The sequence below is a fragment of the Halichoeres trimaculatus genome, unplaced genomic scaffold, assembly GCF_033239565.1.
Source record: "Halichoeres trimaculatus isolate MK-OKI-2021-1 unplaced genomic scaffold, fHalTri1.1 fHalTri1_scaffold_13, whole genome shotgun sequence".
Taxonomy (NCBI): Eukaryota; Metazoa; Chordata; class Actinopteri; order Labriformes; family Labridae; genus Halichoeres; species Halichoeres trimaculatus.
In genome coordinates, this window is record NW_027437191.1 from 14,604,437 (window position 1) to 14,624,001 (window position 19,565).

General features: G+C 44.9%; 1 protein-coding gene across 1 annotated transcript; it reads right to left on the minus strand.

Annotated features, from left to right (window-relative positions):
• Positions 1-1,462: 1,462 nt before the first annotated feature.
• Positions 1,463-19,142, minus strand: lrfn5b (leucine rich repeat and fibronectin type III domain containing 5b). The gene is made up of 6 exons (XM_074685279.1): positions 18,408-19,142; positions 12,341-13,257; positions 11,405-11,579; positions 10,406-10,739; positions 8,776-9,076; positions 1,463-6,857 (listed from the first exon to the last, which is right to left on the minus strand). Exons 2-6 carry the CDS (start codon positions 13,229-13,231, stop codon positions 6,162-6,164), a joined length of 2,397 nt encoding a protein of 798 aa, XP_074541380.1. The 5' UTR covers positions 13,232-13,257; positions 18,408-19,142; the 3' UTR covers positions 1,463-6,161.
• Positions 19,143-19,565: the final 423 nt, after the last annotated feature.

Here is a 19,565-nt window from a genome sequence, read left to right on the forward strand (position 1 = left end):
CATCACGACACCACTTTGCTCTACCCAGTCACTAAAGGTGAGATCTCTTTGAAAGAGCACAGTTGTTACGTCTACATTTTAAATCACTGACTGTACACCTGTGCTGGGATGTATTGGGCTTGGGGGCTCTACATTACAAACGTGGTCACAGTCAGATCAAAAGGCCTTTAAAGCCTTGTTTATCTGGAGCTACCTGACACTCTCCCTTCTCGCTGCAGTGGCTCTGTCCTGTCAGCTGCAGGGAATGACAACTGATCAAACAGTAACTGAAGGGCTACTGCTCTGTTATTCTCTGTCCTTATTCCCCTGTGTGTTAGCATATAGGCTTATATGCTCAATTAGTGTGAGATTTGTGTTAAATGTGACACCATGGTTTGATATCTCAACTGAACAAGACACGTAGATGCCATCATGGAGCAATAAACAAGATTATCTCACAGGAATGCTGTAATTCATAATCCATAGTGTGAGCCGGTTAAGGAAGCCCCAAAGCCATGCAGATTTATGCAGTGTGTATATGGAACATAATCAGCTACTGCCATGCAGTATGCAGGCATGCATGCAAGTACACGTTACAGTTCGAACCTCTTGGAGCTAACGCCAAAAAATAAAAAATAAAAAATGTGGCCCCGACCTCCCAGCAGCTTCCTATCCTCCATTACCAGCAGCCTAGAGAGATAACAAGATTAGCATAAGCACTTCTGGTAACTCACTGAGAATGGGATCCTTAAAGAGGCTTAAGCTGTCCCCCTTCCTCAGGGGCTGATAGATGGTTTGGAGCAGGGGTGTGTTCAGGAGGGGGCTTAGGGTAGCATGGCCCCCCTGTGGAATCTATTTGGCACTTCATGGCATAGCACTGAACCACGATATTCTGTACAAAATTTTACTCTTCTTTAAGAAATTTAATCTTTGATTTATATTTTTTGTAACTATGATTGTTTGTACACCTATTGTTTTACTGCATAGTTTTCTGTGCTGCCACCAAGCGGCAACCTCAGGTCTAAAAATATGAGGCAATGCAGAAATGCTAAAAATAGCAGTTTGTTAAGTGTCTGCTATAGGTTAGCTCCAGAAGTACCGGAAACCACATACAAGCCACGGCACAAAAAAAATAAAAATAAAGCAGAACAAAACAGACTACGACTATTTATTCAACAGTCTATGGTTGCCACAGGCTGGCAATTAAAGCAACACCTTGATGTTAGAATATTTCTTAGGTTGGTTCTTTTTATTGTGAGAGTGTAGCTCTTAACACGTACATACTTTGCTGTGTTATTTTTTCAACACAAAGGTTATCAGTTGTAATATACCTCAGTGTTACTAATTAAATTTAAGTTACCACTTCTGATGCTAAAAAATGGAGCCAATAGAAGAGTGCAACATCCACCTCTTAAACATCCATGTTTAAACATACATCTTGACAGCAGGAGTTAACATGGGTTGGACTGTTATCATAACTCATTTATGTTGAAGAAACTATGATCATTTTTTTTTGCATACATAGGCAAAATTTTGGGTTGTTGCTGACTTGATGAACAGAAAGGCACTGTGCAGCCTCCTGTGTTAACCAATTCTGAGGTTGAGTGAACATTTGAATTATGGCAACCACCATTGTTTGGCTTCAGCACTCTACTTCAGAAACCAATGGGTGATGGTTCTGCAACTGCTTTCATGTTTCATAGTAACTATGGTTTAAGCAGAAGCCACCTATTGTTTGGAGTATTTCAGTTCCAATTGTGTGCAGTAAGTAGCCTAAAAGGCTAAGAGAGCTGGTGAAGTGGAGGACTTGCTGCTCACTCACCAAAATATTCAGTGAGGGTGAAAAGCTAATGCCAGGTAACTCAAAAGAGCAGCTCTGCTTATCACTTTAGTCACCCTGCATTGTTAGTGACTTTGGTGATGACTTCAATTCTGAACTTCAATGACTGCCACTTAAGTCAAACATGTGTCTGAGTGCACACCCCTGCATAAGTCTTTTAATGGGCTAACCCCGTTGAAAAAATGAACGCACCTTTAGTCTCTAGCTGACTGGCTCAGTTGGTGGATGCACAGTTCTTTTAGTAATCTCAACGCTTGCACATCAATGTGTGATCCATCATTGGGGACACTCAGTGCAGAGACAGAGAGCAAATCACTGCTATAAGCGATAGCAGCTATCAGGCAAATGGGCAGAAAATGGTTCCTAATGGTGCCTGGTATGTCTGGTGTAAACTGCAGCCAGCCTCTTTGTCGTCCATCACCCTGGAGCATGTGTAACCAAAGGAAGGGGAGGCAGAAGGAGAGGAGAGGAAGAGGAGGAAGCATCTGTTTGTTCAGCGTGGGAACCCCTCAGGGGAGGCCATGCGATAATCTGGGTTCACGTCAAACAAAATCTGGTGCCTGTGCTGCTGGATGAAGTCACGTCACTCAGAGCTCCTGCATGTCAAACAGGGGGCAGTCACTCAGTCAGCAACCCCCCGCCGTGTGACCTTCAATCAGCTGCCTCCTTCCCTTTCTAATGGGATTTCAAAAATGCTCTGTCATTTTCTCTCCCTCCTTTGTCAGAAATCCTGTTGGTAATTGAAGCACAGTTGACTCGAACGCTGAGATCATAAAAAATGAATGGCTCCAACCGTTCTCCAAACTCCTTGAACTGGCAGTGTCAGAGAGCGCTGGTCAAGAGGAGAGCTGAGTGGTTTCTAGTGTGAGTTTTTGACATCATTACAGGACACTTGGCGGTGTTAGTTACCAGCTTTAATCATGACACTAACAGTTGGTGGAGTAAACAAGGAAGTGTTTTGTTTAGATTTGACCAGTACAATTATAGACCCCTATGCCCAGACTGCTGTTTTCCCAGAACCGGTAATCACATTCACTATTAATGAGCCATGATGTTCATCCTGCACCCATTTACTCCTCTCAATAATGCATACTCCTTGGAATTGCTTGTGCATATTTTACATGGTGCCACCTCCCCCTTCAAGAGGGATATCCGGGTGTTTTGGATGGATTCGTTTTCTGGCCTCAGGCTGTCTCTGTACATGTTCCCCCAGAGATAAACCTCGCTGGGGGAACACTGTCTCATGTGACTCTGACTAAGGCTGCCTGCTGAGCGGAGATAATGAAACTATGAGCGTCTGCGTAGAGAGCAAAAGGTGCTAACACACTTGTTGAAGAGCTTCAGTGTTTTAAGCTTTCATATAACTCCTCTTTAATTCTAATTGGGTCTTCAGTTTGTTGAACGATCACTTTAAATAAGACAATTGACCACAAATTGGACACATCAGTGCCCCAATGTGATTCTCCCCACATCATGATTGTCATTAAAAGCAAGCAATTGTGGCATCGCAGGCCGTGTTGGCTTAAGTGCTGCGTAAAGAGACTCGTCCTGTCAGAAGCAACTGAAACTCACACAAAGGAATGAAAAGCCCATTAGCAGTGACAGCAGAAAATGAATTTAATCAGCGGAACATTGACGCTACTATTGAGAAGTGGAAGAGGAGGGGGACGAGAGTTAATCAAAATGCTTCTGACGATCACTCTGACCCTGGTGGCATTTGAGCAGCATATCAAATCAGGCCAGACTGAGGCAAGATTGGCTAGTCTGTTTGTAGCAGGCAGGTCAGGCTCAGGGAAGATTGGCAGGTTCAGCTCTCAAGTGGGCCCGCGGGTGGGTGGTGGAGGTGTTGAGGGGTTGGATGTGTTTGGCAGCATGGCAGGACTCTTGCTGTGGAGAGGAGTGAGTCAGCATGCTACAAGACAGTAGACTGAGGAGGAAGAGCAGGGGGAGGAGGGGTCAGGTGGTGGTGGAGGGAGGAGGAAGGCCAGACGATGGTGAGGAGACACGTTTTGGGTTTGGTTGGGGGGCTGTAAAGCAGGTCAGGCTCGTGCAGCAGTGTGATGAGGGAGCGTGTGGCTCCGATGTGGCCACAGGGTTCACTCCACTCTGCTCGCTGCCAGACCTCCAGCCGAGGTCTCTCACCCGCAATCACTCCGCTGCTGCCCTCTCCTCCTCTTCCTCCTCCCTTTTTGTGAAGGTGCACTGAATATCGAAGAGCCAGAGGCTGCACGGCTGGCTTACAAAGGATGCTCTTTTCTCTGTTCCCTGCTCTCCTTGTTCTGTTTCGCTCTGCTTTCTCTCTTACTCCCTGTGCCCTCTTCCTTCTTTTCTCACATTTTCCCTTTCTTTCTCCGTCTTGCTTTCTTCTCTGCACCTCCATTTCTTGAATCCTCACCCTGCCTCTTTACCTCCCACTCTCCTCGTCATATTTGTTTCACAAAATATTCCACTCTGCTCCTTCTCCACTCCTCTTTCTATCTCTGTCTCTCTCTTTCCAAAAAAATGCATCTATTATTAACACACACCTCTGGCTCTTGCTGAAGACTGAACCAAGGTTCAGGCCAAGCTCCTCAGCATTTTAATCACCCCTAATGAGTAAGAAATAATGAATACACATGCTTGAATCCAGCCTGTTTGTGTGACAGCAATTAATTTATGTCTTACATACAGTATGTGCAGCTAATCTTAACAAGTTCGACCTGCATGGTGTTATATTTCCAGCTGACTGTGCTGTATCCTTAGAAGTCTCCTGGTGTGAGACACATACCAGTGCATGAGTGTAAAAATCAATCAGACTGCATCCGACCAGCAAGCTACGCGGAGAATCAGAGCTTGTATTGCAGTACATAATGCAAACCATGTCATGTCAGACATTACTGTAACTGGAGAATTAGCCGTGCACTGGTTCCCACTGCGGAGCTTGTGTTAAAGCCCTCCTGCGGCAGGTTTCCACAGTCCGAGGGCACACGAACGCTGCTGTCAAACGAGCAAAGAAGATGCGCAGGCGAGAGGCGTCCCCAGTGACTAGCATGGCCTCTTTTCATCATCTGCTTCCCTCTTCTCTTTGAACAAATACGAGGGCTAGAGGCATGGATCTGTCAGAGGTCCACCACTTGCAGAGAAAGGGGAGTTATGTTGCTGCAAGACTACTGAAACCCCAAAATTCATTACCACACTGGCTGGTGGAGCTTGACGGAGTGAGGGATGCATCTTTTGTTTTGCTCTGACACAACATACAACTCACAGCAAAGAGAGGTCTAATTCCTTCTGTCTTATTTTGCTGGAAAAGTTTTGTAAATTTACGGACGGAGAAGGAGATAAATCTGAGTGTGTCCCTTTTATCACTGGTTTATTTATACTGGTAAACATCAAACAGAAACAACAGCAAAATCAAGAGCTGACGTCCTTCCATTCTTGTGATTATCATTTCTCTTACATCGACAAGTTAATTTACAACAGTTGTCATCGTTGTGACACGATAACGTCAATAAGTAAAAAATATGGAAATGAACCGTTCCTCTGGATCTCATCCACGCATGATATCAGATTACTCCCCCACCTGTCATGCTGTTGTCGTTGGCTCAATTGTTGCTCAAATCAGTCACGACAGGAATCCTATCAGAGTGGAGTCTTTATGTAATTACGTGATAAAAATGTATCGATTCAAACCCGAGGGCAGTATTAGGCTGAAACGACTTGTGCCACAAAAATACTGCATTGTGCTGCGTCTGGGGGTGTAGGGATGAAAAGATGGAGGACTGTCTGTCTACTACATTCTGTTCCAACACCTCTGAGATATAAAGCACATTCGTAATCTCCCCAAACCACCGCCAAGGTAATTAAGACATGTCACTGTCTGTCTGTAGAGCTGGAGATAAGAATCATATTCAAAGTCTACAGAGATTGTATCACGTTAAGTAACAGGCGATGAGAATGGGACTGTGATAACCCCACCTGTGTGTTTCTTTCTGTCTTATTATACAGTATGTCCAGGTTACTGCATTCAACACCACATGAACACTTATGGTTGTGCTGAGATATACAGTATCTCACACAACTAAACATTTCTGTACATGAAGTTGTTTTATACATTTTTGTGTCTTTTCCAAAGTCTGAACGTTACAAAGAAGACTTTGATAGGTTATAAGGTAGAAAACAAATGTGAAATCTTTCCCATAACCCTGAACGCCTGCCTTGCCCCCAAATATATGAGAGAAGCTTACAGGTCCCTCTACAGAGCGCACAAAGGCTCAAAAGAAGGCATTAAACCCCCGTCCCAGTTTCACAATGGGCCACAAATCCAATCCAAGGAAGCAAGAGAACACAGGTTGTAAACTCCAAATCATAAAGTGCTCTCCAGCAGCCACTCAGACCTGGAGAGCTTGTCTCTGGCCCGCTGAATGTTTGTTGTGCTCTCCAGCTGCGGCAGCTCCCCGCTTATTGACAGGCTCCGCTTGGAGCGCAGACTGGCCCCAGTTTTGGGGTAGGCCACATAGCAGCGCTCCCGATAAGAGTCTGCATTTATGGAGTGCCTGCGGTTCACCCTCACGCCCCCTGCAGGCACAGTCATGTAATGGCGTGAGGCTTGGTGGGGCTGTGGACCCCTGAGTGGCGCTGCAGTCCATTTGACAGGCTGCCCGGGGATAGCCAGGGCAACAGCGGCATTGGCCATTTTAACCTTTGAGGAGTTATTTCGGTTCATGTTCTCAAGCTCAACATCTGCCAGGGCTTCACTTCTTCGGGCTTCAGGTTTTGGAGCACTAGAACGTTTTGGCCTTGGAGCACCCGGGGAGGCCGGGTGCCAGCTGTGACTGGCAGCAGAGGTAGAGACGGTGCAGTCAGGGACCGAGGGTTTGGTGTTTGCTACGACAACCGGCGCTCGCTGCTTGGCTGGTTCAGGGGGTGGTAGGGCAACTCTGAGGGAGTCCTTGTCACTCTTTTCTGGACGTAAGACCTGCTTGGAGAGGGACTTTGGGATCCCACAGCCCTGTAGCTGTCCATCACTGCTCAGAGAGCGAATATCCCCCATCTCTAGAGCCTGACAGCATGAGAGACAAGAAGAAATTATGTGAGGAGAAAGAAGAAGAAGGAAGCATTTTCCTGTTAGTATTAAACTCAGGTAAGAAGAACACTGGTATAGATCAATATTGTTTCTCTAGGCATCCTACCAAAAACTATAACTACAGTGCTTTATGACTGGTTAATGACTGAACATAAGATCAACAAAGAAAAATCTGGAGGATCATTGACCCATGAGTTCAAGCCATACACTGCATCAAACCCTGACATTGGTTTCTTATGAGGCTTTATTGGCAAAGTTGACTTCATCAGACTTTCAGTAGACCTAAACAATGATGAGGACCTGGAGTTGAGGCAGCCTCTTGGCAAACATACAGGACTCACCTCTCAGTTGACTCTGCTATGCCCTTAATTATGTAAACCTATGCACAAGTCTACGCTGTAATATCTCCCTAAAACATTTCAGGAGAAACGGGCTTAAAAGATTGCCATGGAAAGAACAGCAAAGTTTTGCTCTTCTACAGTGGCTTTATTTCTTAGCACTATGGGTTGGTTCTAACAACCTAGTTAGCTATGCTAGGAACAGCCAGTTAGCACTCTCATATTTACCACAAACAGTAACATTAGCTAAGAAGTGGCAGAAAGCTACTGTAATGGATTGGTAATGTTATCATAAGAAAAGTGAACATCCTTGGCCCAGGTCTAGGGATGGGTACCTTCAACATTTGAAACGATATGGTACCAATGCCGGTACCTTGCGATCAGTATCGGTACTTAAAGGGCAACACCGTTTTTTTGACACCTGGACCTTATTTATAGGTGTGTATACTCACTCAGACAAACAGCGTGCAGCTCGGAGTCCTTCAGAAGTTATTGAGATCCAACTGATTTTAGCCGCACTTAGCGGATGCCACGGCAAGGGAGCTTCAGTGCGGGACACAATCTCTGCAAAATCGCTCATTTCGGCTATATTTTTTCATCCATCGCCAGTACTATCATAAAGTCAGCTCGTCTACCATCTTCAGGTGGGTCAGCTGACCCAGAGCTGACAGTAGCCGACGGTAGACGAGCTGACTTTATGATATTACTGGCAATGGATGAAAAAAATATAGCCGAAATGAGCGATTCTGCAGAGATTGTGTCCCGCGCTGAAGCTCCCTTGCCGTGGCCCCCGCTAAGTGCTGCTAAAATCGGTTGGATCTAAATAACTTCTGAAGGACTCCGAGCTGCACAATGTTTGTCTGAGTGAGTATATGAGCATGCACACACCTATAAATAAGGTCCAGGTGTCAAAAAACCGGAGTTGCCGTTTGATGGTACCAATTTTAGGTACTTTTGTGTGTATTTATGTGGTGATAGATATTAATTTGTTTAACAATAAAATCTCAAAGGATTTCAGTTTAACATATTTGTTCTTCATCATATAGCCTTACAATGCTGTGTTCATGTCCAGTATGGAAAATCACCTTCGTTTCCATTCTCTCACAGTCACAAGGATAGGTTTAGGGTACCTAAACAAGGTACCTTTTGATTTTACGTGAATCAGTGCCCAGTAATAATTGACCAGGCGGAATTTGGTTGGTACCTATAAAAGTACCTAATTCAGTACCCATCCCTACCCATGTCAAGTTAGCTGTATCTAGTATCCTAGAGTAACTTATAAGTTATGAAATACTTTGAAGTGATTGAAACAGGGTTTGACTCGGCTTTCATCACTTGTCCTTCAGCTGCGTCTCACTGTTGTGGTAAAATAATTACAACCAACGTGCCCAATAATACAACATTGTCACAGAATTTGAGCTTTCCACCCAAAACATGGAAACTCAAGTTATTACTCCACTTTGAATGTGGTTAATTCTTTCACACTGCTGTTACAGTTTCAACAGAAATTATGAAAAAAAAAACAAGAACAACAGAAGAAATCATGCCAAGCTGACCTTATCTGTATCTCCTTGGTTGCACACCCGGTAGCGCACAATGAGGAAGATGATAAAAGCGAGTACTGAGGCCACTATAATCCCTCCGATAATAACCACGATGGTACCGCCGAGAAACTGTGACTGCATGAAATGGCACCTCAGGTACTGCGGCTCTGTGGTGAAGTGGACACAGCCAATGACACGGGTGGCGGTCAGTGCGGTCACCTGGTCATCATAGATAGCCAGCACACACAAGTCGTAGTGTGTACCGGCAGCCAGGTTGTTCACCATGATGCTCTTACTGGTTGGGGGAATCATTCTGTGGAAATAAAGAAAGGATTTGTGAGCCCCGGCATAGATTAGAGAGGGTTAAATCAAAGGAGACAAAAGCAAATCAGATTATGTAGCTTATTGTTTTGTAGGGATAAAATGACATGACAATCATTTATCTCTCAGAGGGCTGTTTAAGATCTGTCCGGGCCTAATCTTTTGTGACATTTGATTTATTCTCTCCAGCGTCATTACTGATAAAGGCTTCAAGACTCAGAGTGTGAAAGATACCTCATTTTTTTCACATCAGGGTTAGAGTCAACTCTGTAATGTGTCCCGAATACAGTGTTTGCTCCTGAAAAACATATGGTTTTTGACTTCCAAGTTCCTTTTCTTAAAAGGGATCTTTGCGACAGTCCTATCACATCATGGTGATTAGCAGTAAATATGGAACGAAAGAGGGTAAAGATGAAAGAAATCTATGTGCGCCAGTTTCTGGGATGGGCATGAGCCATGCCTGTGATGCTTTTTTTGTAAAACACTGGCTGCCTACTCTTTCATCTTCTATCAGTCCACAGCTTAGTGCTGACATTCCGTTTTGATTTTGTTGATTAAGCATTATCAAGGTTTTGCACATAGTAAATGATACACTCTGGCATGAGGGGGATTATGAGTCGAAGAATAAGAAGTCAGATAGAGTGCATTAGTCCGTCTTCCAGATAGGCTTGATAGACACCACAAACAATCATGTCGACAGCCAGGTCCACTTCTTAATGGCTGAATATCCCGAGGGATTTAAGCATTAAAAGGATAAAATAAGGTAAAACATGGGTCAAGGGATTTTCTTGAATTTGATTCTAATCAGCTTTGGTTTATTTGCATAGCTTGGTTACATCAGCCCAAGATTTAAGATTTATTTACAGTTTAAAACTTAACAGAAGTTTGAGCTAATAGTTTTTTTTATTTTTGTGGTCATCCTAGACTGTATAAAAGAAGTTGATTTAGTCACTTGGCCTCTATCAGTTACCAGACCCCAACTTGGCCTGGAGCCTGGAGTCCTTTTTCACCACTGCTATCCTTTCTTTTATCTCAACCACCCATTGTGACAAGATCAGCAAGTGTTGTGTTTAAGACTTTAATCTGTGAGTTGAGACCTTTAAATCACTTGAAAGTTGTCTACTGAGGCATGAAGTCTCCTGTGAACCAGGACCATTTTCTCATTTGGTTACATACAAACATGCTGTATTTTGCAAATAAAGTTGCCTTCTGCCAGTCATCACAAAAAAAGCATTTGAAAAGCACTTCCTTGTTTGCTTATGGCATATACATCTACTTTTTATGAAGAGTCTCAGGTATCTGATCAGCCTTCTCCGTTTACCTGTAAACCAGGGAGTCGTCGTAGCTGCCATTGTACTGGATCTGGAACATGCGTATCCCAGGAATACTCCTCTGGAAGTTAAACTTGACTAAAGCTGACGTAGAAGTGGCCTCGGCAATCACTACTTTCTTGTCCTGGCTTGTCTTTGCGTTACCTAAAGGCAACCCTCCTGCCTCAGCCCCTGTCTTGGTCACAGTGGCGATATCTGAGGATCCAGGGTCGGGCTCCTGCTCGGCCACAGTGTTATTGATGATGTGTGGGAGTTTGGCAATGACCAGATCCACCGTCTGCTGAGCCTCACCCGCTGGGTTGGAGGCCACGCAGGTGAAGGAACCTGCAACACAAAGTAATTAGATTATCCTTCCTGACATTGAAAGGAATTGGGGAAACAAGTTTTTAAGCTGCAGCAAATTTAAGAAAAAGTTTGACATTTTGGAGCCCCAGAAGTCTTTATCTTGTTCACATGATAAAAAATACATTATCAGGGAGCAGTATTTCTCTGGAATAATGCACTTTTTAGTAAAACGCAGACTGGCTCTTTCTCTCTGTTTACAGCCTGTTAAGATAAGCTTGCTGGCTGCTGCTGGCTGCACTGTAGCTTAATATTTAATGGACGGATATGAGAGTGGTAGCAATCTTCTCATCTAACACACAGCTAGAGAACGAAGAAGTGTATTTCCCAAAGTGTTGAAGTATAATATTACTATGTTGTGGTAATAGCATTCTGTGTGTTAATCTTACCACTACAACATAAAAGTGTCACAAAGTACAGTTTGTACATAGATGTATATGACAGAAATCTTGCAGACAACAAATTGAAAAAAATAGTTTTCCTTCCTGCGTGACCTTAATCATTGTGAGCCAACGCTCTCCAGACTCTAAACTTTATCAACCTGATGTAGGCAAATACTTTAGCCTCACAGTCTTCAGCCTGCACAAGCAAACAACTCATTTCATTCAGTAAACAGCACTAGCACAGCCACCAGGGTGTAAACAGACCGGAGTCCTTGACGGTGCTGATGAGGATGTCTAACGTGCCGTCTGTGTGGACAGCCGCCCTGGAGGAATTGGACATGAGGCGCCCGTCTGGGGCGATCCAGTGTATAATGGGGTCAGGGTCGCCTCTGGCTTTACAGCGCAGGGTCACGCTCTGACCCTCCAAAGCTCGCAGCTCCTAAGGGAGGGAGAGGATTTTAGCATATGTTTTATAATGAGAGATGCTGATTCGAAGGAACACTTTGGACAAACAATTATGCTTTGTACAGTCATTTTTGCTGGGAGTGAAACACTCTGAATAACTGAGATAACATAATTAACTCTCACATTTGTGATGTTGTGCTTTAAAAATTCTTCCCCTGTAAACATAGGCTAATCAGCAATTGATTATGTCATGATATTGAATTAGCATGATTATGAGGCCAAGATAATCAATATGACAGTACAGTGCAGTGCATATGATTTATAATTTTCCCTGCAATTATGCAAAAGATGTCAGCTGAATGTTAATGTGATGACATAGCTGTAGTTATTTGGCGAGGATTTGATCAGATAATTCTGTTTGGATGCATGAATCAGGGGCTAAACCAGTGTAAGCTTTCACTGTGTAATAAGAGCTTCACTGGGGATCCATCATAAACCTGCAAATAGCTTTATTGAAACTGAAAATCCCACTAAAGATCTTCTTTAAAAACTCTCCATAGGCCAAAACTTGATTACATTTTTTTAGCAAGTCCTATATATTTTACAATATTGGGTTGGCTGAGCTGCCCAGATGAGTCCCAAAAGTCTTGTAAGACTCCTTTGGCTCACTTGCAAAGCTAATATTTGCTGTGACAGTCAAAGAAAGCACAAAATACCTCCTTGGATTAAATGAGACAGAAAACGATGTCTGTGTGAGTGTAATATCTGTAGCGAGTGTTCAGTCTGGGGCTTTACCTGAGAGTGCCTCGTGATGAGAGGAGGCTCACACAGGAACTCTTCCTCTGACACAGTCCAGAAATAGCGTCCAGCCAAGTGTTGAGGTGAGGCGCAGGTCTCCAGATCATCCTCTCTTCGTAGTCTCCTGAGCCAGAGCAGCTCGCAGTTACACCGCAGCGGGTTCCCTCCGAAGCTCAACGCAAACGACGATGGACCCATGATTCCCGAAGTGGCAAGGACCCCGGCTCTTTGGAAGACGGGGTCAGGTGGAAGCTTCTGGAGCTTATTGGAAGTTACATCCAGCCTCTTGAGCTTCTGCAGCCCAGAGAAGGTTCCCTCTGGGATGTAGCTTAGCATGTTGTGGTCCAGGTTGAGTGTGTGAAGGTTGGACATCCTTTGAATTGCGATCCATGGAGCACCTTCCAAGTTGTTGTAGGATAAGTCCAGTTCTTCCAGTGCTGTTAAATCATTAAAGGCCCCGATCTGAATGTGAGTGAGCTGGTTGTTGTTGAGGATGAGGTGGTGCAGCTTGGACATTCCACTGAAGGTGTCGTTGGTGATGCGGGTAAGCCGGTTGCTGTCAAGGTGAAGTGCTCGGAGGTTCTCCAGGTCTTTGAAAGCGTGAGGCGCGATGCTGCCGATAGTGTTCCTCGAGAGGGTCAGATCTACCAGCTTGGTCATGTTGGCAAAGTCTTTGCGTTTGATGCTGGTCACAAAGTTATCGCCAAGGCGCATCTCCACAGTGTGCCTGTCGATGTTGGGAGGCACAAAGAGCAGACCCTTTTTGTCACAGAGAGTGGCAAGGTTTGGGTTCAGCACCTGGCAAACACAACGTTTGGGGCAGATCTGAACTTTGTGCGCCTTCACAGCCACACCAAAGACGATGAGATAAACCAGGAGAGACTCCATTTGGCTTTTCAGTCAGGTTAACACACCTAAAAAAGATCAAAGAAGAAAGAGAGAAAAAGAAGGGCAGACTATTTATCAAGCAGTTAAAGAGGGCAAAGCGTGAAATATGCTATTGTAGTTCCTCTCATCTCTATCAAACTGTAAATTCTGTAGCTGGATAATCACACACAGACTCCTTAAAAGGGAACCGGGGTATTCTGCTCCGTCAATTTAAAGCTTTCCCACAAGATATGAAACACTATCAATGCCAGCTCACAGCTGAGACTTACAGAGAGTCCAAATTCAGAGCAGGCAGCAAGGAGAGTTAATGCCTGAACAAACAATGAACGCTGTGCAATTAGACATGAATCTAATTAGTCACCTGCAGACTTGAGAGTGAAACATCCCCAGTAATCTTATGTGATTTCTCTGACAGCATTCCTTTTTAGCCTTTGTTCCTACAGTCAGTCCTTGTTTCAAATCATAATACCAGTCCTTTTATGTTTGTGTACAGAGGGATGAAAGTCTAGACCAGCAGTCCAGGGCCTCATCAGAATTAGACTGATATCTCCCAGGATCATATCGCCAATAGGAAGGGGATGATTGGGCCCAGTGCCTCGGTGAGGATGTGCTGTGCTTCGCTATTGATTTTCTCTCTGCTCTCTTGCTGCTACTCTTACTTATGACACAGCTGAGATGGGGGATAAGGACGGGATCCATTTGACGAATCCTGAGACCTTGTCAGGGATATGGCATGTCATAAAAGTAAGACAGTGGAGATCAGATCACAGCTCTGCAGGTGTACTCAAGCAAGAACTGATTATTAATAGCAATGAAATCTAGTGTCATTTTGTTTCAACATGCAATATTCAAGCCCCTGGGTGTCCGGTTACAGCGAACAAGAAAGATCAACAATCCAATCACACCAAAGAACAAGAGATCCTATCCCACAACTGTAGTAAAAATCCAAAGGCTAACCTTTAAATACCAAAGAGAACGGCTGATTTATGATCATGGCTTTCTGTGGCGTGCTGGTATGCCTCCATTGTCTGTGTTTGCGTCTTGGAGAGAGTCTGCATATAAAAAATAAAAAAAATCTTGCCTCAGCAGAGAGCCTGCCAAATGAGTGTCTTCATGCTTCAAAAGCTTCTGTTGCGTCGGAGCAGTGACACACAACTCGAGGTGTAATAACCTTGACAGTCAGAGTATATGAAGAATATATCATTGAGCAAAGAAAACATCAGACAGGATGGGAGTGACATGCCTGTCGTGTGGGGGCACATTTGCAACGCGAGGAGGGAGCTTAAGAAGCCGTGTGCCATCGGCTGACAACAGGCACATTTTGACAACCGGGTAAAATGTTTCACAGCCCGACAAGGAGGCAGGGAAGAGGTCGCCTGAAAATGGCCTGTAATAGCAAAGGAGGGGAGGGATGGGATCACTGGAGGGAGCTCCCTGGGTGTGACATTTTCATGAAGACTGCTGATCAAGCAGCAATGAATCAATGTCTTTCTTGACCCATTTTTACAGGGGACAACTTAGTCACACATGAGCCCGTTTTTTTTGTGGATGTCGCCTGGGCTGCAGAGCTGCACAGAGTCCTTTATAAATGTTACCATAACTCTTTTTAAAGATGGCAGATGATTTCAGTGTCAGGCACAGCTGCACAGCAAATTGCAGTCCTCTAAGTACCTGAGTGGAAACTTTTTATCTGTTTTATGTGTGCAACCAAGGGGTGCCTCATGTTCACGTTGCAGACTTTCTTCTGCCCTGACTCTAAACGGCACGGACTCTGGATGTGCAATGAGGCGGACAGGACCTGCTACTTCCACACTGGAATGGCGCTGAAGACGTGATATTGATTCACTCTGTGGAGATTGGGCCTTTTCCTCTGCTCAAAACTCAGCCAAACGTGAAGAGAATGGTTGCAACGGTAATCCCAACCAATCTTCCTCCGTGAGGGACAAAAGGACAGCCCCTCACAAGCTGAGTCCAGGCAGGAAATATCGTCTGCCATAGCCCTAATTTGCATTTAATTATGGTTGTTCCACGGTTGATTTGCATAACAGGTTGCACTCATCAGGTACAGGGACAAATAAGTAGATAATCAATCAATGCATTCATCAATCATACACTTCATCTTTAAATGTCACACCCCCAGAAAATCATTATCTTTCATGTTAGGCTGTTCATTACAGCAGGGCAACTTGGGAGGGCCACAAATAAACAAGAAAACAGATAATCTACTGATGCATTAACCATAATCTCCCTCTTAGTCAATCAAATGTTCGTTTACTACCTCTGAGCAGGTCTTTTTGGCCCTCAGAGAGCAGAACAGACTGACAGCACACACCCACACACCCGCACCAGTGGGTGGATTTGTGCCTAATAGAGGTAGCTCACTACACAACAACCTCCAGCTATGGAGACAGACATTCATGTGCAGCAGTAGCAGCAGCAGCAGCAGCAGAAGAAGCAGCGGTGGTGTTGTACTGTAGGAGGGGATATCTATGCTCTCCCTGGGGCAGCATTCGCCGAGAAAAGCCTTATGCAGCATACTGCATGCCAATCGGCCGGTGAGGTCATGGGGGATATGTTTTCAGATGGTCTAACTTATGCTGGAGCTCATGTGAGGAAGCCTCTGCAATCCACGCCTGGGCAGGGAATCGGGGAAAGCAGCAGAGTTAATGAGATGAAGTCTGCTTGGTTTGCCTCCTTGCAGGTTGACACAATGGCACATGGCGGCGTCTCAGCATGCAGCGTCTCACCTGGTTTAGTCTGGGTGCAAAGCAGTCGGAAGTGCGCCTCTGCCAGAAATAAGCTCTGTTGTGTCAAGGAGGTAAACTGATGCTGCAACATGACGGTAAAATGGTATCGACAAAGCAGTGAAACGGGTCCTCAGCCCGCCTGCTTTATGAGACCAAATGGAGCTGCTGCATCTGCTGGAGTGGATCATATTTTGACTGAAATTCCATTTTGTCGGCTAACTGCTCGTGTAGTCCGAGCCCAAACATCCTGACCAAACACTGATGCAGTTACAGACCGTCTCACTAACACATCTGTGTTTGTGAATGTGTGCATGTGCTATGACACCCTTTTTTTTCCTGCAGAGTCTGCCAATGTTAGAGTGCGATAGCTCTTGGGTGACAGCCTTGATGCCATGGCAACACAGAAAAACGTCAGTTTTAGGGTGAGATGAAATCAGTGGCTCATTTTCAGATCACCTAATCACATTTTCAACAAAGAGGCCTCTCTGGAGGACAGGGGGCCTCGACAATTGAGGTCCTGGTTGGCGGCCAGAACGAACTCATTGTGGCGTTTATGAGCCTGTTGTGATGAGGAGAAGAGAGATTGTACATTCAGCTAATTTTCTATTGGATTCAGTGTTTGGAGTGACTGAATCATTACTGTGTTCCAGTCTAATAAAACCCAAATGACTGGATGTGGAACTCTGATGAAGTTGAAATGATGTGTGGGAATGTGTGTGTGTGTATGTGTGTGTTTGTGTGCCAGGGGGATAGCATACTAAGCAGACCCCACTGCATCAATAGAAGTGCTGTTCATCAGCATTTACAACTCCCCCTTGTAGGTCCAAGTGTTTTCCTTCACACGCTATCACAGGAAACTCTCTGATACTTTGATGTGCTGTAGATTTCATACTGGTGCACCAGTCCAAAAAATTAACCAACAAACACAAAAAAACACTTTTATAGATTCAGACTTGGATTACAGCAGGAGGCCACATTAAAATGCTGATCACTGACTCTGGCTCTTAATTCCTGCAGGGGTGTGACGTGCCCTGATGTGCGAGGGCGCTTATGACCTGGGATTTTCCTCCAGAAAGTGGAATACAGAATCCATGCACACTACCTCTGAATATCAATAAGAGAGACCCAAGTGGATATTCTTCACAGTATGGGCCCGCAGGTCTGTAGACTTTTAAATCTACCAGCTCCTGAGTGCAATTTCAGGAGCAGGAAGTGTAACACACACACAGTCCTTACCCCTCTTTTGTGCCAACACTACGCTCTGTTACATGGACTCTGATTTCATGTAACATTCTAAATGAAAGGGAACAAAATCCAGCACAGTAAAACCCACAGTCAGGCATTCATTGAGTCATTCTCCCCCTGTTTTTTAAAGACCCCCAGGTTGCTGTGTTTTCCTCCTCACACAGCAACTAAACGGCTAAATAATGCATCACCTCGTCCTCTTATTTTGTTGTGTAATCAAATAACAACTCGCACACACACACATTTACACACGATATATGGACCAGGTGTATGTGCACATGAAGTTCAAAGGAACTCAAGTGTATCAACTCTCTTTGAAAGCACTTCTTCTGCAAAAAACAAAAGCTTATTTTTGGCGAGTGGAAAAAAAATGGGTCAGTGAATGTGGAGCTGGTCTGCAGAACAACCTTCCATACATATCAGTGGCTGCTATCAGTGAAGGTAGCAGCACATGAGCTACATGACTGAGAGCATTAACATGGCAGTGAAAGCAAATAGAAGCAGCAAAATGAGGCGTGGGCCTGATTTCACTGGTGTAGCTGTTACAATGGTGCCTCAGGCGCTCATGAATAATAAGATATGTGATAACTAACACTCGACACAAGACCAGGACCATTAGACTCCATCTTTTATAAGAAAAATCACCGGGTCCCCATCAGTCACCACATGCCCACTCACTCATCCTATAATCAGATGTGTTACTTGTGCTAATTTAGACTTTATCACACCTTAATGACTGCTCTGCAATTCACACAGTGGCTTAAGCACAGCACAGAGCAGTTAGATAGCCTATCACCAGATCCTGTGAGCTGATAAAACACACAATAAAACAAAGCAACATCTGACATCAATCATATCCTGCATGGATCACAAAGCGGGCTGGATAATCGCCACATTAGGGATGATTCTCACTTTCACCTGTAGGGAAAAAAACAACACAGGATGCAGCCATGTGAATACAAATGCTACAATTGTTATCTGACAGCGTTCCTGTGCAATTGAGGAATTTTTTTGACCTTGCGGTGCAGGTCCTAGGCTGGTGGGTGACAGCCACAACCCCTGTCACGAGGGAGAACCTGAACCCTTCCAGATGGGTGCAGAGAAAAGTACTTTAAGTCAGTAATGAGAGTTCAGAGGCTGAATGCAGCTCCAATCGCAGTAAAGATGTTAGATATTGAAATTACCTTGCAGATGGAACATGGAGCCAAGTCAAAGGAGGGTGTGTTTGAGCTTATTTCCTCCAGAGAGCATCCTGAGAGCGTCTTGCCTTAAAATGGGACCGACTGCGAGATAATTCAGGTGTCCCGAAACACGCGCCTCGGCTCTTATAACATGTGACGGCCTGCGAAACCAGCGATGCCCTTCAAGAAATCCATGAGCAGCAGATAAAGGACGACTCCTCTCCGCTCCCGTCTCACCGGAGAAGTGTATCAGCGTCCTCCTTATTTTGGTGAAAAAAAAAAAAAAATAGGCTACGCTTTGCTCGGAAATCGCAACCTGAAGCGTCCCGGCGTGCCGCTGAGGGGCTGCAGCTGTGCGGGATCGCCTCTACTGCGCATCCGCCTGTATGCACCTCCAGAAGAGAAAACGCCTTTTGTAGCGACAGGCTGTTTGAATATCCACAAGCAGCGATGTGAGTGACTGCTGCTGCTGCTGCTGCTGCTGCTGCCGCTGCTCTGAATCCAGCCAGATGTTCCTATCGCTTTCACGCGTTCTTTTTTTTTTTCCTGGCGACGCACGGCTCACTGCGAGTTAATCCAGATTGACTGAAAGGTTGCTGCCATAATATGCCCCCTCTCTTCCTCCACCCTCCTCTTCTTACTGCCCCCGGACTACTGTCAACCACCGACCCGGCTCCATTTCTGACCAGAGGTGCTGTGCTCGGAATGGTAATCAGTGCGCTCCGAGCTGCACAGAGAGCATTTGTGTGCACAGACAGATGCAGTTGCCTCCCAGCCTCTCTCGCAGGCAAGGCATCATCATTTATTTATGTAGATTGAACTCTACTGCACGAAAATGCAGCAGGGCCTCTAATACTCTGTAACTATTAAATTAAATCTGGAAAAAGAGCAGAGTAATGTTTATCTGATGAGACAGGAGATAAAAAAAATGAGTCAGGCAATAAACAGCAGAAGACTAAACTACTCTGTTATTGAGAATCCATCTATTGCTCTGGATAAAACCTCTGCTGCACTGGCACATCTGGTCAAAATACAGCAGCCAATGGCTGGATATCCTGCATATATTACATGGATTATTGGCTACAAAGTGTTGAGTTGGCTGAAAGAGGAAGCCCCTCACTCCCTGTGGGTCTTCTTGGCACTGGAGCCATCACTATTTGA